The 25,284-nt window shown below is 37.3% G+C and overlaps 1 protein-coding gene across 3 annotated transcripts in view; it reads left to right on the plus strand.

The window, feature by feature from the left end:
- SBF2 (SET binding factor 2) overlaps positions 1-25,284 on the plus strand; it is a 467,005-nt gene that overhangs the window by 382,391 nt on the left and 59,330 nt on the right. For all 3 annotated transcript variants that reach the window (XM_025848643.2, XM_025848644.2, XM_073882924.1), the window contains exons 18-20: positions 18,087-18,257; positions 22,524-22,786; positions 24,931-25,103. In XM_025848643.2, the coding sequence (XP_025704428.1) occupies positions 18,087-18,257; positions 22,524-22,786; positions 24,931-25,103 (607 nt within the window). The remainder of the gene's footprint in view (positions 1-18,086; positions 18,258-22,523; positions 22,787-24,930; positions 25,104-25,284) is intronic.

Raw genomic sequence — 25,284 nt, forward strand, 5'->3', positions numbered from 1 at the left:
GATCTTTGGTGCCAAGTTCTGACATCCAGATATGATCATTGAGGGGCTGGGTGAGGGCAACAACATTAATTAGACAATATTTTATTAACTTTATAGTAGATTGTGTCTTAAAAAGAATATTGATTAGTGCAAGAGAAGTTTTTTCTTTTATTTATTAATAAAGAGAAATATAAATTCTCAAATTTATTTGAGAGAGAGAGCACAAGCAGGAGGGGCAGAGGGAGAGGAGAATCTTAAGCAGACTCTGTGCTGATCATGGAGCTGGACTCGGGGCTCAGTCTTACGACCCTGAGATTACTAGGTGAGCCGAAACCAAGAGTTGGACGCTTAACCAACTGAGCCACTCAGTGCCCCAAGAGAAGATATCTTTAAGAACTGTTTTGGAAGTTTCACAAGAATAAAACACCATCTGTTGGAGTGCTAAACTGTGGTCTCATCATGCTAAAGTACTTCACTTCATATTACAAATATCTGCTGAAGTAAGCAATTGTATACTTTCTGTGATTCAGGAAATTATGTCACCATTAATAATTCTTGGTCTTGGGTGCCTGAGTGGCTCAGTCAGTTAAGTGTCTGCGTTTGGCTCAGGTCATGATCCCAGGGTCCTGGGATCAAGTCCCACATCGGGTTCCCTCCTCAACTGGGAGTCTGCTTCTCCCTCTGCCTCTCCCCCTGGCTTGTGCTGTCTCTCTCACTCACTCTCTCTCTCAAAATAAATAAAATCTTTAAAAAAAATAATAATTCTTGGTCTTCCTTGTGGTTAAGTCAAAATTTTACTGGCTTCATCCCAATACCTGTGAAATTTGATAGCAGATTTTCTATAGAATAGCAATGAAAGTACTAATTCATAATTCTCAGAGTTTGACAAAAAATGAGGAGATTTGTTTTTGTTCAAGCAAGCCTTAGAATGCTGTTTCTGAAAGGTTCTCTGGCTGCCGTTTGCATTTTTACTATGTCTCAAGTTAAGGCATTTGTATTAGACCAGAATTTTTATCTATTTACTAAATAATTGATTTCCCAATTGCGTGTTTGATGGCTTGACTCATTATGTTATAAAGATCTATGGTATCACAAGGAAAGCTGTAGAAAAACAACACATTTTGCTTTACTGTTTTTCTTACAAAATAAATTCATTTATTTAGTTGGGGGTTGAGGGGATTGCAGAGACTATACTTGGCCACCACTAAAATCTGCTGTCTTCTCCATCCAAGAAAATTAACTGAAGCTGACATGACTTCTGGGAAGTGCATTGTAGCTGACATCTGGGTGTGCCCAGTGTCTAAAACACTAATACCAAAGTGTTATCATGAGAGATTGGTCCACCAGGAATGGAATTTGAATCCTCTCAAAGGATTGAGTAAAAAAAAATTATCTGGACTATATCACCTTTTTTGGAATTAATAAATGTTACATTTTTACAGAACAATTCTCTCTGTTAGTGGAATGCTATGTCACAATTGTCAGTTACTTGTTCTTCTTAATGTAACTATTATACACACACACACACACACACACACATATGTTTTAAACCTTGTACATGACAGTACATTTTAGAATTACCATCATAGCCCCCAGCAGAGTGCTAACCAACATCTTTGGTGCTCTGAAAAATGTTCATAGTTACAGTATAATTTATCCTTAGGTACCTGTGGCTGTGCAGAGAGCCTTCTATCCAAATACAAATCTTATTTTTTTAATCATTGCTTAATTCTTTTGTCTGTCATCATGTTTCTCTTTTGGGTCTTGAAAAAATGAGATTCTAATCCAAAAATGCTTTAGGAATGCTTACTGTGCTATAAAAGACAAAGAAGTATTAGTATCTTTACATTTATGATTGACATGTATGTAATCTTAAAATACCATCGACGCCGCATCTTTTTGTTTTCCATGATGAGCACTTGCCAAAGGCAGCAGAAGGATTAAGGCATGCATCTCATAGGATTGATGTAAATAATTACAAATTTTTCCTATTCCTTCTTCTACTTAAATTTGAAAATCATACTTCTTGTTACCTCAGTCATTGATAAAAATGTTGGAAAGGGCAGAACTTCATAGCAGGCTACTTGACACTTCCTTTTAGGATAGTGTCACTCTACTTAGTCATTAGATATGGCAAATGTGACAGGTAAAATAATTTGGAATGAAATCACAGAATGCCTAGAATTGTCAAAAACCAAACTCTGCTCTGGAGCCGAAATACAACATGAAGACAGAGTTTTGGGATAAAGAGGAATGGTAGTTTTATTATTTTGCCAGGCAAAGGAGGTTGCAGCAGGCTAATGCCTTCAAAACAGCAGACCCTCCTAGGGTAAAAGACTGAGGGGTATTATAGGAAAATACAGGATCTGGGCATTTTCCACAGGAATCTGGTACATGCTGCCAGACACATTCATTATGTCTTCAAGGTAGTCACATGACTAGCGCTGGCTCTGACCATCTGAATCTCAAATCTCGTTACTAAGTATGCATTGAGGTCAGCGAGATGTCAGTATTGAAATAAGTTCCTGAAACAAAAGATTCTACAGAAAAACAAGTGAAGGGGAGGGGGAGGCTTCAAGAATGAGGAAGAGAAAGTTTTGTTCAGTTTAAAGTCAAGTCTTGCCATAGCATTTGTGTGTCCATTTTAATTTCCATCCATCTTTATTCTTCTGTAGCAGTTTCAGAATGTCATATCAAGGAGTTTAGACTAATATCATTCTCTCATCACCAAGAAGTATCCAGTAGCATACTCTTGAACAGGCAGTGACAAGATTGTGTTTCAGAAACTTACAACGGTGTGGAAGATGTTCAGGAGGATTTAGCCACGTAGCAGGCTAGTATGACAAACAAATGTTGATTATAGTACTTAGGGAGAGATCCACATGGAAAGTTATCTATACCATGGTTTGCTTTTAGCAGGGGTTACAAACCAAAGAGGCCAACAAATAATGCAGATGAGTTAAACAGGTCAAAGGGAGAACAAGTCTAATGAGGGCAGCTATCAGTTGTCCCCATGTAGGAATGCAGAAACAATTGTTACCACATTTTTCAAATTTTCAAGAGAAGCCGAAAACTTAGCCTTTAAATAAAATCTCTTCATTTGTAAATGTTGGCTTAATTAAAAAAAACAAAACGCCTCTAGACAGCTTAAAAAAAAACAAAAACAAAAAAAGCCCACATCTGCAGCTAGTAGGATGCCAGCTTTTACAACCTGTAGCTTTTAGCTTCTCTGACTGTGAATTCATATTGTGTAGTATAGTAGGGAAAAGACCTAAGGACAGGAATTAGGAAATTTCTGGTGAAGTACAGCCTGATAACATAATTGAGAAAAGAATGGAAAATGCAAAACTCATGGCTCTCTTTATGGGTAGCAAAAGCCAAGATTTTATTAACAACTTGTCCCTAAAGAGCATTTTATAAATAGATTGCTCATTTAGCTTAATTTTGCTTAGGTAGCATTGTTTCCTTCTTATTAGTCAGCATTGTTAGCATTTTTGAGAAATCATAGATTTGACGGAGACTTGTGGAGGAGCTGCTGAATTACAGAAGTTATTACAGCAGAAAATAAATTATGTGGTGCTATAAATACTTGACTCAGTGACTCAGCAAATTCCCTTTATGTCCAAAGGGAAACATCTTGTACCTAACTTAGGAGGACTGTTTTTAATTTCTTCAGCTTTGCAGTTGTCACTGTTTGTCACTGATAGATTTTTACATGATGTGAGAGATATAAAGAGAGACCACGTTCAGATGGAGATTTAAGTATTAGGGAAATGAAAGCAGTGGGGGAACCCTCAGTCACTGGAGTGCTTTCATACCGATGGCTGGGGATTACCAGGAAAAAATCAGAGAACCATCTGGAATGGCTATGAGAAACTAGATAGTTTTATTATACTCTTAGGTGACATTTCCAACTAATAAAATTAGAATAAAAATTGTAACGTTAGAAGCAAACCCCTGGAAAATATGTAATTAACTTCTTTAGAATTCAGCAAGCATTCTATGTATCTCTAATACTCATATTTAAGATACTTTAACCAGACATTTGAGTTGATGCCAAGATGTGCCAGAGATGGTTTCTGCCTTCAAAGGCTATTAGGAGAGAGACTAAATGTACACAAAATTTTAAAATTATTTGTGTTTAATTGATTAATAGTTCAGTACTTTGTTTATAAAACCTAGTAAATTGTTGGTCTTTTAATAAATATTTATTATCATCTCTTAATGAGCATGCAAAAACAGAACAATGTAGGAACTGATTTTATATAATACATCTTCTTAGAAAACAGTAAAGAATTATTTAAAAACCCTCTGTATCTTGATTTTTATAATAAAAAATACTAATACTCCTTCTTGCTACTAAATAAAGCATAATGGCAATTAAAATCTGTCAAAAGCTCTTCCATCTTGTGTAATTCTGAGGTGCTAACATGTCATTTCAGCACATGTCATCATATGCTTGAGCAAAAATGTCCTAAATGTAAAAATAGAATGAAATAATTATTAAAGAAGTATAAACAAAGTTCTGTTTAAGACAGTGTCTTAGTCTGCTTGGGCTGCCATAACAAATAGCATGGACTATGGCTTAAACAACAGACATTTATTTTCTCGTGCACCTGGAGGCTAGATATTCAAGATCAAAGTTCCAGCCAATTCAGTTTCTGGTTAAGGACACTCTTTTTTTCTTCTTTTTTTAAGATTTTATGTATTTATTTGTCAAAGAGAGAGAGAGCACAAGCAGGGGGAGCGGCAGGCAGAGGGAGAAGCAGCCTCCTCACTGAGCAAGGAGCCTGACTCAGGACTCGATCCCAGGACCCTGGGATCATGACCTGAGCTGAAGGCAGACGCTTAGCTGACTGAGCCACCCAGGCATCCCAAGGACTCTCTCTCTGACTTGTAGCTTGTCTTCTTGCTATGTCTTTACATGACCTTTCCTCAGTGCATATATGTAGTGAGAAAGGGGGGGAGGAAGGAAAAGGGGGAGAGATAGAGAGCACTCTCTGGTATCTCTTCTTAAAAGGACACTAATCTTAATTACTTCTTGCAAATACACTATACTGGATTTTAGGGGAACAGAAACAGTCAGTTTATAACTGATTGGAAACAGAGGAATCAATCAGGGAAGCCTTTTTCGAAAAGGTAGCATTTGAATAGGCTCTTGGAGAATGGGTAGGATTTTAACCGTTAGAGGTTGGAAGGAGAGATTCCAAGTGGAAGAAATAGCTTAACCAGTGTCATGGCAGTGAGAAAGCAAAGAGTCTATTTAGCACACAGGGAGTCAGCTCTTTCACCTGCAGGATGACATCTATACTCAGGAAGTTAAGAGGATGTGGAAGGGATGTGGCCAAATTATTTTGTACCTTATAAAACATCATTTTCTGGTTTCAGCACTGCTATAACTAGCTCTGTGACCTTGTTTATGCCCCTCTACTTCTATGTGTCTCAGCATCCCATGTGTCAGTGGTCAATGAAAAAATTATCTCTGGGGTTTCGCTTAATGAGTCTGTACTTCAAAACAAGTAAGTGATTTAAGTTCACAAGTATTACGTGTTTGTGTGTGCCCATATACTTTCACATTTGTGCTCTCATACCACTAGATGTGCACACTTCTGCAAGTGTTTGATGATAGGTAGAAAAATCTGCTGCCACTTACCAACATTGAATTGCACTCCTCCCACCTCTGCATGAATTAGGAACCTTTTTCTGCATATTCCAGTGACTCAAACTGGACTTCCCAGGGAGAGTTGACCAGGCACATTGTGGGGGGAAATATATTGTTTCCCCAACCTTGTTCCATGCCCTTTTCCAACTTCATTGGCTCTTTTATTTTCTCCTGCTTTAGACTTCTGATTCTTTCATGACTGCTTTTTCTGCCCTGTTAAGGAAACTTAATCTCAAAGCCTTCTTTCATAGTCAGTTGTAGGCACTCAAAGGCACTCATAGACTCAAAGGGATATTTCCTTTTTAGTAGGAACTAGGCCTTAAGCTACAGGAATGAAATATAAACAGTAAAATTCTGGACAATAAATGGACATAGAGCCTGGGGATAGGGGTGAGGAGGTGAATTTTGTGGTGTTCCTGAAAGACTTAGAAGTGGAAAATGATCCCCTGGAGCTTGAAGACCATCTTCAGTCCTAGAACAGTCTAATATACTTTACAACTATTTATCCTTAACCTTGGAGCTGTCTTGGTTATTTTTAGCAAAATAATTACTCCTATTTACTTATTTTCTAGAATTCTAGATATAGTTGTGGGCTTACCTATGCAAACACTTAGGTAACTTTGACCCAATCTATACGATTCAGTAGGTAATTCTTCTTCCTACAAAATGGCTACTAGGTTAACAGCTTGTTCCTTGTTGTAGAGGCTTAGTTTTAATGAATCTTTCCAACTTAAATAAGAAGCAGTAGAACTAAAGTTGAAGAAGAATTGTTTTCCTCAAAAACAGGGGCATATTTCTTTTTAAGAAATTCATTTTCTTTCCCTGCTATATATAGTCAGCTTATAATACTAAATTTTTCTTCTCAAAAATAGGTTAACCTACCTCTTTCAGATACACATCTAGGTCAAGAAGGTGTTATCTTCATAATGAACTTAAGCAACAGCTTAGGTGACTCATCTGAGAATATTCTATCAGTCAGAAACTGTTCAAGGTCCAACCCCAGTATTTACTGCTCTGTGGCCTCCACTTTGCGTAGGCACCACCTTAGTGAATCACACTGGCTATCCATCACTCATTCTCTGAAGACCACAGTTTCAAAATAAAACCCTTAGAAAATGCAGGCACTGAAGTAACAGTTGTAGTTACTTCACCCACGGTTGACTGTACCGTGAACGTAACCTACAATTTGAGTCTTTATTTGGTCATTGACAAAGGCCTTAAATTTTTGAGTCAGAACTTCAGTGAAATTCAGAAATGTAGGCCTCAAGATGTTGATTCTGTTGTTTATAGGAAATGTTTTCAAGACTTACTTGGTTTTCCTAGTTCTAACAAAATAATTTAATGTTTTGGGGTTTGGTGTTGTTGTTTTTTTTTTTTTTTAATCCCTGGAAAAGTTGAGTAGATGGAAACTATGAAAGGAAAAGTTGTACTATAAAATTGTAATTCAAGAGTACTGTGGTTTCTGCTTTCATCTAATAAAAAGCAGAAAATAGTATAAGGAAAAAGTTCATTTTTCTTAGATTATTGGTAATAAAATTCAAGTTAAAAATCAGAGCTTGCTAATTGTTTTTTTCCTCTGGATTCTCTTTGTCATCAGAATAGTCTCTTGAGTAGTGATAATATCCAGATTGAATCAGAAGATTTAACTGTAAAATTTAATCACACAAGGAATGAAATGGGTGCTTCCAGGTGATACACCTTTGCCTTTTTATCCTAATATAGTAGTGACCAATTACATGCAAGTTATTTAGAGGTGAATGGCCATAAGCAGCTTTCTAGGTGCCTGGCCTGCCTTGCTGCCTCTGCAGACCCCTAAAACTGCTTATTGTCTACCCAGGCAGGCGCTCATATTTTTCCAGGTTACCCATGACTTTTAGGATACCTAAGCTGAGGGCAGACGCTTAACCATCTGAGCTGCCCAAGCGCCCCTCATTGATGATTGCTTTAATCCTAATTCCCTTCTTTTGCTTGCTTTGACTTTAATTTGCTTTTTTTCCCCAAGTTTTCTTTTTTTTTTTTACAGTACATCATTAGATTCAGATGTAGTGTTCAGTAGTTTGTCAGTTTCATATAACACCCAGTTGTTCATGACATCACATGCCCTCCTTAGTGCCCATCACCGAATTACTCCATCCCCCCACCTACTACCCCTCCAGCAACCCTCAGTTTCTTTGCTAGAGTTAAGAGTCTCTTATGGTTTTTCTCCATCTCTGATGACTTCCCATTCTGTTTTCTCTCCCTTCCCCTACAGTTCTCTGCCCTGTTTCTTATATTCCCCATATGAGTGAAACCATTTGATAATTGACTTTCTCTGATTGACTTATTTCGCTCAGCATAATACCCTCCAGTTCCAACCACATAGATGTAAATGGTAAGTATTCATCTTGTCTGTTGGCTGGGTAATATTCCATATATATATATATATATATATATCACATCTTCTTTATCCATTCATCTGTCGAAGGACATCTCAACTCTTTCCACAGTTTGGCTGTTGTGGACATTGCTGCTGTGAACATTGGAGTACACATGCCCCTTCAGATCACTACATTTTTATGTTTGGGGTAAATACCTAGTAGTGCAGTTGCTGGGTCGTAGGGTAGCTCTATCTTTTTTTTTTTCTTAAGATTTTATTTATTTATCAGAGAGGGAGAGAACATAAGCAGGGGGAGTGGCAGGCAGAGGGAGAAGCAGACTCCCCACCGGGAAAGGAGCCAGATGCGGGACTCGATCCCAGGACCCTGGGATCATGACCTGAGCCAAAGGCAGACGCTCAACTGACTGAGCCACCCAGGCGCCCCAAGGTAGCTCTATCTTTTTTTTTTTTATGTTATATTAGTCACCATACATCATTAGTTTTTGATGTGGTGATCCACGATTCATTGTTTTTATATAACACAACCCTCTTACACTATTGGTGGGAATGCAAGTTGGTACAGCCACTTTGGAAAACAGTGTGGAGGTTCCTTAAAAAGTTAAAAATAGAGCTACCCTATGACCCAGCAATTGCAATCCTGGGTATTTACCCCAAAGACACAGATGTAGTGAAAAGAAGGGCCATATGTACCCCAATGTTCATAGCAGCAATGTCCGCAGTAACCAAACTTTGGAAGGAGCGGAGATGCCCTTCAACAGATGAATAGATAAAGAAGATGTGGTCCATATATACAACAGAATATTACTCAGCCATCAGAAAGGATGAATACCCAACTTTTACATCAACATGGATGGGACTGGAGGAGATTATGCTAAGTGAAATAAGTCAAGCAGAGAAAGTCAGTTATCATATGGTTTCACTTACTTGTGGAACATATGGAATAGCATGGAGGACATTAGGGGAAGGAAGGGAAAAATGAAGGGGGGAAAATCGGAGGGAGAGATGAACCATGAGAGACTATGGACTCTGAGAAACAAACTGAGGGTTTTAGAGGGGAGATGGGTTAGCCCAATGCAGTGATGGGTATTAAGGAGGGCATGTACTGCATGGAGCACTGGGTGTTATCCCCCTGATTTTTCTATGTGTAAACTGAGGTCATTGATTTGAAACAATTGTTCTTTCCTAACACAGGCATTTAGTGCTATAAATCTCCCCCAAAGAATTGGGTTAGTGGCATCCCACAAATTCTAATATGTTTTCACTTTTGTTTAGTGCAAAGTACTTTCTAATTTCCCCTTTTATTTCTTCTTTGATCCATGAGTTAATTAGCTTCCAAATTTGGAGATTTTCCAGATAACTTTCTGTTCTTGATTTCTAATTTAATTCCATTCTAGTCAGGTAATACTTTTGTATGGTTTGAGTCCCTTTAAAATATATTAAGACTGGGGCGCCTGGGTGGCTCAGTTGGTTAAGCGTCTGCCTTTGGTGCAAGTCATGATCCCAGTGTCCTGGGATTGAGCCCTGTGTCAGGATCCCTGCTCAGTGGGGAGTCTGCTTCTCCCTCTTTCTCTGCCCCTCCCCCCACTTGTGCGCTCTTGCACTCTCTCTCTCTCTCAAATAAATAAAAATAAAATCTTTAAAAATGTTAAGACTTATTTTATCACCCACAATTCAGGTTTTCTTGGTAAATGTTTTGTATGCAATAGAAAAGCATGGATATTTTGCTGCTGTGCTATTAAAATTAAAGTCAAGCAGGGTACTTTCTGCCTCTATGGATTTGCCTGTTCTGGACCTTTCATTCACATGAATGAAATTTTACAACATGTGAACTTTCATGATTGACTTCTTTCACTTAGCATAAGTAATGTTTTCAATGTCCATCCATGGTTAGCCTGTATCAGTACGTCATATCTTTTTATTGCCACATAATATTATATTGCATGTATGTGCCACATTTTATTCGTCAGCTGATGAACATTTGAGTTGTTTCCATTTTTTTACTGAGATATCATTCATATACCATAAAATTCACTTTTTAAGTGTGTAAAGGGCTTTTCCTTCTCTAAGTAGTATGGAGTTTCCACTTTATCTGATCTTCAAAATTTGTTACTGCTTATAAGTCCACTTTATGACTTCTAAAATTGTATTAACATCACTGATGTTGTTGTCTTTTTTCTCATCCTCTTTACTCTTGTATGTTTTATCATTTTTCTCTTTTGCTGTCATTTCAGTGGGGTTTGGGGGCAAAAGAACTTTCATTCTGCCACATTTAATAAAAAGATCCCTTAAAATTATTTTGGAAGAAGGAAAACAAATTGTCAAAATTCTGTTACTTTTATTTCATTTTCATTTTGCCTTTTTCTCCTAGTCTTTGTGTACTTATGGGCATAATCATAGCATATTTGGTCGATTTTTTTTCTTTTTTTTTTTAAAGATTTTATTTATTTATTTGACAGCGAGAGACACAGCAAGAGAGGGAACACAAGCAGGGGGAGTGGGAGAGGGAGAAGCAGGCTTCCTGAGGAGCAGGGAGCCCGATGCGGGGCTCGATCCCAGGACCCCGGGATCATGACCCAAGGCAAAGGCAGACGCTCAACGACTGAGCCACCCAGGTGCCCCTGGCCAATTTTCTTAAATGTAACATAATTACTTCATTCATAACACACCATCATATTAACCACTTTAATGGCAGCATAATATTCCTTTGTGTTAATAAGGTTCCTTCATTTGCCTAACCTTTCTCTCTATGGTTAGACATTAAAATGGCTAACTTTGGAGGGGGTATAGCTATTAAAGATAATGCCATAATAAACATTTTTGTAGAGTTTCGGGCCATTTGCAGGTACACATAGTGAGAGCTATGACTCACCAAATTCCTCCATTTCCTGTGCCCAGACCCACTGATGCCTTTTCTCCTTTGGTTCCTTTTGTAGTTACATCTCAGAGAAAACACCTTGTTGTGTATCTACTAGTATCTACTATTACTTTGCTGATGATGTTCTCCCAATCAGGCCCTCAGTCTTACCAGTTTACAGTGCTGTTATATATGACATTATTAGGCTCATCAGTTATCACATGTGGAGTTCTTGTCTCTCCATATAGATTATAAGCACTTTGTAGACGGGTCCCATAGTACTTGGTATTGAGTTAATGAAAAGTGCAAGTTTCCAGTAAACTTGCTTAAACAATTTAAGAATAGTTAAATATGTTTTAAAATCCATGAGCTCATAAAAAATATGAATAAAAAAAGAAAAACTGGTCATCTCTGATGAATGCTACAGAGCAATGCATTGTTTTTAAAACTGATCAATGAAGGGATAATCTCATGTATTTATCCAGTACAGGTTACATGTTTGGGTTACCAAACAGTTGATGAGGGGAAGTTTCTCTTTATAGAAATATTCTAACTAGTAAGTAAGGAAATAATGCTAGAATGAGAATATCACTATTTTATTATTCCTAATAATGAATCTAAGAATTGATGGTCAATAACCTTTAACATCACAAAAAGAGAGACAACCGTATATAGTAGTACATCCATAAAGTATTCTTGCCAAACAGTCAAGCCTGAAAATGATCAAGCTTCTAGATCCAACTGTAGTTTGCAGGAAATACAAAGGACAAAAGACTATGTCACGTGGTACCACTGGGATGCAGTCAGCAACCACCAGACTAATGGAAACTATTGGATAAAGGATCCAGTTTCTTCAACAAATAGATCACAGGTGGGAGGGAAAGTAAGAGAGAGAGAGAAAGAGACAGACAGATGGTACAGGAACCTATTGATTAAAACTGACCTCAGAGATATATTAAACTGATGGTAATATATAGATCATATTTGGGTCCTTCCTGAATCAAACAAACTGTATAACAAAACAAAAACAAAAAACAAAGAAATACATTTAACATTTATAAGATAATTAAAAACTCAAACACTGACTAGATATTTGATATTAAAGAATTATTAATTTTTTAAATAGATTTGCAAAAAATCTGCATGAAATAATTTCTTATTGGCAATATAGCCAGTGTATCAATAACCCAAAAATGTTTATTGGTACAGGAAGTAATGGGAATTATCTTTTTCTTAGGCCCCTCTCAAGCATTTCCAAGCACTATTAAATGGTGCTGAAACAAGTAATCAGAGTTGACAGTTGACATGTGTGATAATGTTCATACACCATTGTTTATAATAGCAAGAAGTTGAAAACAATACAAATGTCCATGAGCAGGAACAAGGAAATGCTATATATTCATGTAATGGAATTCCAAAACAGTAGTTAAGTTATGCAGTAATTAAGAAACTAGATTCTGTAGCTAAACTACCTGAGTTTGACTCCAACTGTAGTTCCATCACTTCCTGGCAATTTTCTCTAGGACAAGGTACTTAATTTCTCTGTGCCTCAATTCCTTTACCTTTAAAATAGGAGTAAATAATAGTACTTACCTCAGTGGATCACAGGTTTGCATAAGGTCTAAGTACGTTGATAAATATACATAGTGAAAGCTCAATTAGGTTAGTTTTAATAATTATTATTTATTATTATTACCTGAATAAGTTTAGCATCATAATATGTGAAAAACCATGTTCCAGAAGAAAACACAATGTGGTATCATTTATATAAAGTTTAAAAACCTGCAGAAAGGAGGGGATAAAGGAAATTTGGGTCCTATCTTGTATTTTTAGGAATGCCAAACCCAGGGGGTGGCCCAGGTCATGGTCTCAGGAACATGGGATCAAGCCGCTGGACCTGTTTGGGCTCTGGGCTCTGCACTCAATGGGGAATCTGCTTTCCCTCCCCCTCTCCCCCACTCACTCACTCTCTTTCTAAAATAAATAAAATCTTTTAAAATAAATAAGTAAATAAAATCTTTAAAAAAAAAAAAACAGGCAAAGGACTTGACAACAAGCTTGTATTTGATTCCTGCTAATTTTTGGACCACAAAGGAAAAAAATTGATTTGTCATCTGATCTCTTAATATTTACTAAACAACTTAATACAAAGAATCATTAGAAGGATAAGTGGCTTAAGAACTTCAACCCTGTCGTTCCAGCTACCGAAATTGGCACATCAAATGAATACTGGGCTGTGCTAGTGAATGATATGCTTCTTGTGTAGGAATTGTGTGCCTGGATTTTCTAAGTAACCCAGGAGAGGTTTAGACCATTATGAATTTGAGGTTACTTTCATTGTTCAATCTGATTATCAGTAGAACAGAAAAAACTATAGTAGATTCTCACAGTCACCTTTTTTTTTTTAACTACTTGGATTATTTGCCATTCTGTAAATTCCACTAACTAATGCACATGGTATCCTATATACTCCTTGCTTGTAAGCCACTCTCTTTCTGCTCCTTTTGAGTTGTTTGTTTACAAAGAGTTCGTTGTGTTTTGTTTCAATTAATTACATAGTTTAATTAAATATTACATAAACCAATGAAATATAAGTTGTATACTTTGAGAAGCATCATCAATAAGGGATAAAATCAAACCTGCAGTATAATCCTGTATATTCTTTGTGGACATATACAGATATAAAAGCCGTCTAAGTGGGAATGAAAAATACCTAATTCAGGATCATTGTTACCTCTGGATTTGGAGGCAAATGGGATCAAGAGAAGTACACAGTGGGCTTCAATCAAATCTATAATGTTGAATGTCCTTTGTTTAAAAAAATGCATGAAGCAAATATGTTTAAGGTTTGATTAAGATTTGATAAATACAGGTTTTTGATTCACATTTTTCCTATTCCTATCTTCCTTTTGTTTGTCTCTCAAGACTAAGCATGGGGGGGCGACGGGGAAGAGAGAGGCAAACCATAAGACAGACTCTTAACTTTAGAGAACAAACAGGGTTGCTGGAGGAAGGACGGGGCTGGGTGGGTTAAATGGGTGATGGGTATTAAGGAGGGCATTTGTGGTGAGCACTGGGTGTTATATGTAACTGATAAATCACTAAATTCTATTTCTGAAATTAATATGACACTATATGTTAACTAACTGGAATTTAAATAAAAACTTGATATAAAAAATATTCAAATTCTTAAAGTGACTTAATATCTGGACTTGGTCAGGCCAGTGTAGAATCATGAAAGGACTGACTGGCCCTGTCCCCACACTGTGCAAACAGGTATAATTGTATTCTAGTTTACAGAGCTAGATAGGAAGTACCCAGCAACTTAAACAGTGAATCTTTGTATTCTGCATTATTCTTTAAGACAATTACATATTTATGGTCCTACTAGCTAACATTATTTCCTGAAATCTGGTTTTCCTCTGAGCTCCCTCATGGTCTTGGCCTGGAGAACAAACATGTCTAGCCAGACAGACCTTAGGCCCCTCATACTGATATCTTAACCTTTCCCTTGACCAACTCATCTCTGAGATGATTTGTGTCCATTTATTTGGTTTTGAATCTGGCCTGCCAACTGGTGAGCCTCATGAGGTTATTCTCCATATCCTGTCTCATGCTGAGGTTGTCTTTGAATGCTTTGTGGAAAATGAATAGCATTGCTTAATCTGGTACCATCAGGGCTATTTTTTTCTAGATAAGGAAGGCAGTCAAAACATATTTTTTTAACATCTCATAAAATTGCATGCCAAAATATCACTTGTTTCTTTAGGGAAGAATCATAAGAATTATTAGGAAGTGTAAAATAAATAGTGTTGCCAAAATTGGAGGGAAAGAAAGAGATGTCATTTGACAACAGCATTCCCTACCACGACCACCCTTAGGCCTCTAGTGGGGATTGAGTCTCATCTTTGTTCAAAATAAAAGGTCATGAAGTTGGCTATATGGGCCAGTTTGAGAAGCCATTTTAGGAAAGTGTTTTCTTCAAACCAAAGAAGTGATTAGAATCAGGAGATAGTTTTATAGACAGGTGCTTATTTTCTTTGTTTACAACTAATACTACTATTATAGGATATAGCGAATTGGAAACCCTAAACAGTCTCATCACATCTTTCTCTAGATAATTATACGGTTTGCTTTTGTGGACTATCTTAAATTTTGTATCTTACAGAAATGATGTTGAATAATAGAAGACCTTATTTCTATTCCTCTCTCTTCTGCCCATCTTGCTGTATGACCTTAGGTAAATCCATTTTCTTTGTAGGGTCTCTCAAATATACAGTGAAGACATGCAGTATTCACCTTACCACGTACTTTCAAGACCAGCCAGACCACAATGCTCCATTTTTGTGATTCCCATATAAATCTTTGATGGGCTGTAGGCAGAATAAGGTGCTACTGCCCTCTGCTGGCCCTAAGAACACACCTGCCCTTCAGTGCAGTGGCCCTGCCCATCCCAACAGTAAGGGACACAGTGCCCCTTGCTTGTGGTTGGGAAGACATAGCAGGAAACCACAAAAAAAGGCGAATTTCAGGTTTAGAAAAATAATTATATTTGAGGTATTTGGGAATTAATGACTTCTTATGCATATATCAGATGCCATTGCCATGTGTGACTGCCTTGTCCCCAAAAAGTATTTATCCTATAGTCACTTTTCCCCCAGCTAGTTTCTCACTTGGTAAACACGTTGTGGGTTCTGACCCTTTGAGCTGCTGTCACAGTCTTTCTGCCTTGGAACATATATAGTCCACTTTTGGGGGAAGATTTAGGGGAGTTTCTGCATATTCATTTTTAGTTTGTCAATAAATAGGAAGATAATAATTGATAAGTGCCAAGGAAAGTGAATATGCAACATCAGCAAGAAAAATGCTGGAAAAGAATGACAGGGCTTCATTATACTCTCAGATCCCTGGGGAGCTCTGTCAATTTGTAATAAGAGATCTATAGTTAATAATAGCTTTTTTGGTGTGTCGATGATCCTAAAAATACTTTATGTGAGAAACTGATAAGGATTTGTTAAAAGCTCTGGTTTTCTGAGCCCATCTATATTAATTTCAGAACTCCAAAATTTTAAGAGCTGCTATTTATTACATCTCATTTGTAAGAAATAGTAGTGCCTCTGATTATGCTTACGGGAAAGGCAACTGAGAATTATGCTTTTGTCTTGTTTAAATTTCATGCCTTTAAAATCCCTTTCAAAATAGGTCTGTGCACTGCTACTGAGATCATTATTAGTCCTTAGATTGCTGTGGAGCAAAAAAAACCAAAAACAAAAAAAAACGTGCAACCTACATCCCAAGTATCTACGAGCACAGTATAGGAGGAACATGTGATTCACTTTGTGGCTTCCACTTACATACTCACAGAACCACATTTTGCCCATGATTTCCCACTGATAGATAGGAACTGTATTTTAAACGAGTATATAGGCATTATGAAGATCAATAGTGGTCCTTTTGCAGCTTACCCTTGGGGAACTCTTGATTTTTGTTTCACAGTCAATCCCAACTTATAGCCACCTGATAGGAGTTACAGTCAGTCACCTCAGCAGCAGTACATAGTCCTGTCTTGAAAGGGACTTACACAGGGGATGCAGAAATACGTAGACCCTCATAGGTAAAATCACAGCCATCCCACGTCCATAGCAGTACACATAAGTACTACATAAGTACTACATTTCATGGTATGTGTAGTGCCTGTTTTCAGTTCTAGGTTTAGTCTGCTCTAGACCAAAAAGGAAATTAGCATGTATTGAGGCTATCATTTTTACCAAGTATCTTATTCATCAGTTATGCATCCCTAAGAAATGAACCAACTTTTGCTACATCACTGTTACATATGTAACCTTAATAGTAATCTTCAGTGTCCGATATTCCAAGAGAGAAGTCAGTTTATTAAAGTGCTTTAAAAGAAAACATCAGAAACGTTAGTTCTACTCAATTCCAAAAAAATAAAATGGACAAAAAAATTGTCTATTGAGAATGATACCTGCTGTTTGCTGAGAAGTGATGGATTAAAGTTTTTGAAACATCTTTAACCATTAGAGATGAAAGCAAGAGCTGTGGAAAAAATATTTAAATCATTAACTGAAACTTGACAATATGAATCATATGTACAAGTAAAAGTACAGTGTTAATTAAAATCATATCAGATCTTCAAGACAGTGTATTACTTTGGGAAACAAAAAAAATTACTTTGGGAAACAAAAAAAAAATGTTGCAGAAAAAAACAGCACTGCTAATTAATATTTATTTTATGATGTTCTTTTGCAAGACAATTTGGTATGGAAAAAAAGAGCAGGGGCTTTGGAACCAAACAAACTTTGGGCTAAAAACCAGTTTTACTACTTATGTAACTTGTCATCTGACTTTAGGCTATCACTTAAACATCCCTGAACTTCTGTTTCCTCTTCTTTAAATTGGCAATAATAATGTGCATCTCATATTTAGTATTAAATGAGATATGTAAATATTTATGAAGTACCCCAAATGCCTGCAGAGTTAGTTTTCCTCCTCTTTATTATAAATCACAGAGTAAGGTTTACTCTTACTTTGAAGCCCAGCAGGAAGTCCTGGAAAGGAAGGTTTGGTTTGAGATTACCTTCCCATGACCAGACTTGGTTACCAGAAAATGCCCTCAAAGCCCAGGACACTCTGCTAGGGAGTATGTGAGGCAGGCAGCAGCCTTGGTGGAGAGGTAAAGGGCTAGAGTAGGGAGGGTGTGATTCTTCTTGAGTCTCAAATGCATGATATGCCCTCATTCTGTGTATAAAGCCGAGCTGCAGACTCACTCACATTTCAGCTAGTGCCCCCCAAAAATGTACTGTAGAAAAAATTTTAAATTATCTGAAGCTTTATGTTTAGGTTGTGATGGATTTCATTTACATATCCCAATTGTAATAAGAGCTACCAACTCTACAGTGTGCACAGTACAGTGCCAGGTACCTTCCATACATTCTCTAATTCATATGATAACTTTGATTTTAGCTGTTGCTAAAATGTCCATAAAGTGACTGAGACCCTAAAGGATTTGACAGCAAGGCCAAAGTTGCCAGTTAAAAATGAATTAAGTTTTTGATTGCTAAGTTTGTACTGCCCTAAGATATTGTTTAGATAAACCCTTTAATGATATTTGTAGTTAACCATGACCCCTGTAATTTTCTGAATTGTCATGACGCTGTCAGCCCTGTGGTGATGTGTATTATGTGTTCTCACAGAAACTGGCCCCTGGAGTCAGCCAGTTTGCTTACACCTGTGTTCAGGACCACCCCATCTGGACGAATCAGCAATTTTGGGAGACAACCTTCTACAATGCAGTGCAGGAACAGGTGCGCTCTCTGTACCTCTCAGCCAAGGAAGATAATCATGCCCCATATCTGAAGCAAAAGGTAAGAGAAGAAAGATACTAGTGTGGGACTGGCATCCTGGCTTCAAGGAAGGCTTATTCATATATTCCCAGGGCAAAAGGAAATCTAGCCACTTTCTACCAGTGTATTTGAGGTTCATCCTCAAATGGGAGTCCTGTGGTGATCATCTTTCTTCTGTTGATTTCTGATATTATATTTTTCCATAATAACTTCTTAATATAGTTCTTTAGCAGTGGAATTGTTTTATTACATGTTAATAAATAGGAATTCTTTAGAAACAGTTATAGGAAGTTGAACAGAAAAAAGAAAATGAAAATACCTGACCAGATGTCTTATGCAATTAACTTTCTGAAGAAATGTCAAATTAAAGCTAAATGACTCCAATAAAAAGCTTTTGCACAGCAAAGGAAACAGTTGACCAAACCAAAAGACAGCCTATGGAATGGGAGAAGATATTTGCAAATGTCTAATCAGATAAAGGGCTAGTATCCAAAATCTATAAAGAACTAAACAAACTTAACACCAAAAAACAAATAATCCAATCAAGAAATGGGCAGAAGACACGAACAGACATTTCTCCAAAGAAGACATTACAGATGGCCAACAGACACATGAAAAAGTGCTCAACATCCCTTGGCATCATGGAAATACAAATCAAAACCACAATGAACCTCACACCAGTCAGAATGGCTACAATTAGGAAGTTTCCTAACAAATCAGGAAACAAAAGATGTCGGCGAGGATGCAGAGAAAGGGGAACCCTCTTACGCTGCTGGTGGAAATGCAAGCTGATACAACCACTCTGGAAAACAGTATGGAGGTTCCTCAAAAAGTTAAAAATAGAGTTACCCTACGACCCAGCAATTGCAGTACTAGGTATTTACCCAAAGAATACAAATATAGTGATCCAAAGGGGCACCTGCACCCCAGTGTTTATAGCAGCAGTGTCCACAAATATGGAAGGAGCCCAGATGTCCATCGACAGATGAATGGATAAAGATGTGGTGTACACACACACACACAATGGAATACTACTCAGCCATCAAAAAGAATGAAATCTTTACCATTTGCAACGACCTGGATAGAACTAGAGGGTATTATGCTAAGCAAAATAAGTCAATCAGAGAAAGATAATTACCGTATGATTTCACTCATATGTGGAATTTAAGAAACAAAACAGAGGATCATAGGGGAAGGGAGAGAAAAATAAAATAAGATGAAATCGGAGAGGGAGACAAACTATAAGAGACTCTTAAGTATAGGAAACAAACTGAGGGTTGCTGAAGGGGAAGTGGGTGGAGGGATGGAGTAATTGGATGATGAGGATTAAGAAGGGCACTTGATGTAATGAGCTCTGGGTGTTATGTGCAACTGATGAATCACTAAACTTTACCTCTGAAACTAATAATATACCATATGTTAATTAATTGAATTAATTGGAGCACCTGGGTGGCTCAGTCGTTAAGCATCTGCCTTTGACTCAGGTCATGATCCCGGGGTCCTGGGTTGGAGCCCCACATCGGGCTCCCTGCTGCTTGGGGAGCCTGCTTCTCCTTCTCCCACTCCCTCCACTTGTGTTCCCTCTCTCTGTCAAATAAAATATTTTTTAAAAAATTAATTGAATTTAAACAAAATAAACAAAAGCAAAACAAACAAAAATGACTCTGAAATAAATATAAAATTCAATAGTTCTTGAAAGTATGTCAGCAATAAATCTAGTTCTCCTTTTAGGAATATTCTATATGTTTCCATATATTTTATCAGCATAAATTATACTTAAGAAAAATATCAAGGGGCGCCTGGGTGGCTCAGTTGGTTAAGCAACTGCTTTTGGCTCAGGTCATGATCCCAGAGTCCTGGGATCGATCCAGTCCCTGCTCGGCTGGAAGCTGCTTCTCCCTCTCCCACTTCCCCTGCTTGTGTTCCCTCTCACGCTGTCTCTCTCTCTCTCTCTCTCTCTCTGTCAATTAAATAAATAAAATCTTTAAAAAAAATATCAAGAAAATATTTTAAGATAAGAAAATTGCAGGCGCCTGGCTGGTTCAGTCAATTAAGCATCTTGCATCAACCTCCATTTTAAATTGACTTTATATTATTATGTGAGATAAATGAATTTAGATTTCTAATAGGAACTACATAGTACTATTCAAGTATTTCTATGTCTCTTGTAATTTTAAACATTGTCTATTCTTGAGTATGATAAAAATGGAAACTTTAATAAAAAATACCACTATCTGACATTTATCTCATATTTCAAATTATTATTATACACTGTTAGTGTGAATTGTTTACTTAATTTAATGTAAAACTCAGATTTTTCTTTCAAAACACCAAATACACTTGGGTAAGGGGTAACTATAACTTGCAAATTAGTTTGAGGTCATGTTCCAGAAATATTTGGGCTAGTGTGGTGCTTTGGATAGTTTTTTTTTTTAAGCAGATATAAAGCTAACACTGGTATATCTCAAAAGCATTTGTAGAGCAAACACATGTCACTGCTTCTCTGTCCTTTCTTCTAAAGAAATCTCTCTGTGATACCTAGATTAGGTACAAGTGAGACTAGATATACTAGCTTTTCTTAACTTTTCAGCCTACTAGGAAATTCCTCTTTAAAATCCTATTGTCAAACTCCAGAAAAAAAAAAACATTTTGAGAAGATGGCAGCAGAGTAGGAGGATCATAGGCTTGCTTTGTCCCACAAATACAGCTAGGTAACTATCCAGTCATCCTAAATACCCCAGAAATCAATCTGAAGACTGGCAAAACAAACTCCACAACTGAAGATAGAGAAGAGGCCACATCAAAGAAGGTAGGAAGTACGGAGATTCAGCTTGGGGGAGAGAGAGTTTATGGCCACTGCAGGAGGGAGGGAGCCATAGCTGCACAGGACAGTGCACAGGGCAGTGCATGGAGAAAACAAATTCCCATAACAATTGGCTTAGAAAGTAAGAGGGCCCAAATTTCATGAGTTCTTGGAACCAGCGGGGCTTAAAACCTGGAGTTTTAAAGGTCAGTCGACTTCAGTAGCCAAACTATGGAAAGAACCCAGATGTCCATCGACAGATGAATGGATAAAGAAGATGTGGTATATAAACACAATGGAATATTACTAAGCCATCAAAAAAATTGAAATCTTGCCATTTGCCACAACGTGGATGGAACTAGATGGTATTAGGCTAAGCGAAATAATTCAGAGATGAGTAAATTCAGTATAATCTCATTTATATGTGGAATTTAAGAAACAAAACAGAGGATCATAGGGGAAGAGAGGAAAAAATAAAACAAGAGGAAATCAGAGAGGGAGACAAACCATAAGTGACTCTTAAGCATAGGAAACAAACAGGGTTACTGGGGCAGGAGGGATGGGGTAACTGGGTGATGGACATTAAGGAGGGCATGTGATGTAATGAGCACTGGGTATTATATAAGACTGATGAATCAGTACCTCTGAAACCAATAATATATTATATGTTATTTGAATTTAAATAAAAATAGATAAATTTTCTTAAATATGCAAAAAATAAAAATTCTTGGCCCCAATAAATAAATAATAAATACATAAGTGAGTAAGTAAATAATAAATATAAGATTAAAAACTTGATAAAAAGGGGTGCCTGGGTGGCTCAGTCGTTAAGCATCTGCCTTCAGCTCAGGTCATGATCCCAGAGTCCTGGGATCAAGCCCCACATCGGGCTCTCTGCTCAGCAGGAAGCCTGCTTCTCCCTCTCCCACCGTCTCTCTCTCTCTCTGTCAAATAAAAATCTTTAAAAAAAAAAACTTGATAAAAAAATAAAATCCCATTGTTATACCTATGTCCTGATAATATTTGACTCCCACATTTACTAGGAAATCTAGCTCTATATTTTTATGACTTTTGTCATTCTGTCTCCTCCTCCCAAAGAGAAGAAGAGAAGAAACATATCAGAATATGAGTAAATGCTACTGGACATTCATTCATTTTTACATATTTCACGTCAAAAATTTGTTTAACTGGCAGTTAGAAAGAGATGGGGCCATAGAGATAAATAAACGCAGTGAAATGTTAGCAGTGAAAGTGTAGCCATCTGTGCTTTGCTGCCGCTTCCTTGGATTTATGACATTGTTCCACTAAGGCTGGCTGGAGCTGGCAGAAAAGAGTTGATTTTGTTTTATTGTTGTTGTTATGTTTTATTTATATATTTCCTTTTTTTGGTGACATAGGTATTTAATAGATGGATAATTGAAACATGTTCAATGTTTTTTGAAGCTTGTGTCATGGATTTGCATTGTTTTGTTTCATTTTTTTAGGATAAGCTTCCAGATGACCAATATCAGGAGAAGACAGCAATGGACCTGGCAGCTGAGCAGCTACGCCTTTGGCCTTCTCTGAGCAAATCAACTCAGCAGGAGCTGGTGCAACGTGAGGAAAGCACTGTCTTCAGTCAGGCCATTCATTTTGCAAACCTCATGGTCAACCTGCTGGTCCCACTGGATACAAGTAAAAACAAGCTCCTGAGAACATCAGCACCAGGCGACTGGGAGAGTGGAAGCAACAGCATTGTCACAAACAGGTACCAAAATGTGCACATCCAGAGACCCTCCTATTCTTGGCTTAGCAGACAAAATAAAGTATTTTGGGCAAATACTGCTGTACATATTTCAAAATTTTAAGCATTTTCCTTACCTTCAGACTTGCTCAACTCTCTTTTTTTCAACTCTTCTATATTAAAAGAACTTCACTTTATCTGACTATCCGTAACCACCTCCCACAGTCTCTTTTCTTTCATGACCCAATTTTTCAACTGTCTCACCCACTACTGACCAAACTGCCATAGCAATTTACAGAAAGCACTCTGGAAAATTGCTAATGAACTTCTTGCCAAAGTTATTATTTGTTTCTCGGCCCTCCTTTTTTCAGTATGCATTGAATTTGTCTATAATCCTGTCCTCAACCATGCCTTGCTCCAAACCCAACACTGACTTCCAGTACCACTGAGAATAAACCCATGGACTACAAGACCTGACAGGATTTGGCTCCTGACGGCTGCACTGACTTTATTTCCTGTCATTCTTCTGTCAAGAACACTGGTCTCCCTTCTAATGCTAATCCTCAAAAGCTCTAAGCATAATACTGCCTCAGGGTCTTTGTATTTGTTCCCACAATCTGGAATACTCTCCCTGAAATAGTTACAAAAATCACTCCCTCACTTCATTTAATTCTCTGCTCAAATGCCATCTACCTAGAGAGGCCTTCCTGACTTCCGTATCTTAAGTAACACAGGCATCACTCTTTCTCCTATCTTGCATTTTTTTTCTTTCATGACACTTTCTACAACCTGATTTATTTTCATATATTTGTTTATCATATGCCTCATTTATTGCTGTACCCCCAGATCTTTGCATATAGTACTTGCCCAATAAATATTTGGTTGCATATATGATTGAATGAATGAATGAATGAATGAATGAACTGCTTACCCAACAGTAGTGACATTCTAACCTTTTAGATCTTCAGTGATGCTCTAGCATGCTGGTAGTTCTTTTAACTCTTGTAAATCCTTCTCAGGCTCTTTCAGGCAGCTTCTCCTCTCTCCCATTCTCAATCCCTCTTCCATGCTCTTCATACTGTCTTAGAAACTCATCCACAAGCCCACATCTCTGACCCCAACCTTTCAATCTCCCTATCCCAGATACTCCATTTTTGTCAAGAACACTCGAGAGCTTCTAGTCTTCCAGGCTAGACAACTTTTTGTTGTTTTGAAGTCAGCCTTTTACACCATGCAGTCAACTGCATGGGTCTCTTATTTCTTCCTTCAGAGAGTTACTTTATGTGAACAATATAGCCTAGGCCTTCATCGCTTCAAACTATACATGACCATGCTCCTTGAAAGTCTACCTATTGAGTGGCTAAGGCACTCAAGTTCTTTAATGCTTTGGCATGATGTGAGGCCATATTCACTGTTTAGCTTTACCTTAAAACTGATTCAGTGAATGTGGTTGGATTTGGAGGAAAGAGAACTAAGTGGGTTAGAACAGATATATGAGTCTTTTCCATGATTAGCAGTCTAAAAGAAGGCATAGGAGACAGGAGTATTTGTTGAACAGTGGGAACTGAATAAGCAGCAAGGACAGGATTGAGCTTTCACATCCACTGTTTCAAATTCTTTCCCTTCTGTTGCATGATTTTATCACCTACAGAAGATTGATGGCTTCAAAGTGACAAAGTGTTTTGGTTCACTCAAAGAGACAAATGTTGGCAACAGAAAGGTTCGCAGGACAGTTTGGTTCTTCCATTTGGAAGAATATGCGATTTTCTGGGAAAAGTTCTTTTACTTTGCCTACCAGGGAACATGTCTTCCAGTTGTCAAAGGCCAAAGATAGCAATACTACTTTGTCTGACTCTATGTGGTAATTAACTTGAGAGAACAGTTTTGTTTTTTTTTTCGAAGGTCCAAGTATCAGATAATAAATGAAACAATCTATTTTTCCTTTAGTTTCTGTGGTTCCTGAGTTCCTTTTTAGGAGAATGACAGAAGTATTTCTTACAAAAACAAATTTGGGTCCAAAGGACAATGCCTGACAGTAGCTTTCAGATGTAAGCAAGTAGGATATCATAGTGTGGACAAAGTTAAATTTCTATCAAAATTGACTGTGATAGAATAGTCATTTGTTATATTTGAGTACTAAACATGATTTCTTTCCTTGATTTTCTCAGTATTGCAGGAAGTGTAGCTGAGAGCTATGATACAGAAAGTGGGTTTGAAGATTCAGAGAATAATGACATCGCCAATTCTGTTGTGCGATTCATTACCCGATTTATTGACAAGGTTTGCACAGAGAGTGGAGTTACTCAGGATCACATCAAGAGCCTTCATTGCATGATACCAGGTAATCAATTTACAGATATTAGAGAACAAGAATATTGGAGATAATTGAGTAAGAATTGTTTTTAGGGGTCTATTTTTTTCAGCATAACACCTTTAATACTTGTCTTCCATGTAGTTTAGTCATGCTATTTATTTGTGTTCTGATTAATTTTTTTAATATTTCTAAGTTATGATAAAATATA

Source organism: Callorhinus ursinus, unplaced genomic scaffold, assembly GCF_003265705.2.
Source record: "Callorhinus ursinus isolate GAN/ISIS: 27379988/994484 unplaced genomic scaffold, GSC_fseal_2.0 scaffold49, whole genome shotgun sequence".
In the NCBI taxonomy this organism is placed as follows: Eukaryota; Metazoa; Chordata; class Mammalia; order Carnivora; family Otariidae; genus Callorhinus; species Callorhinus ursinus.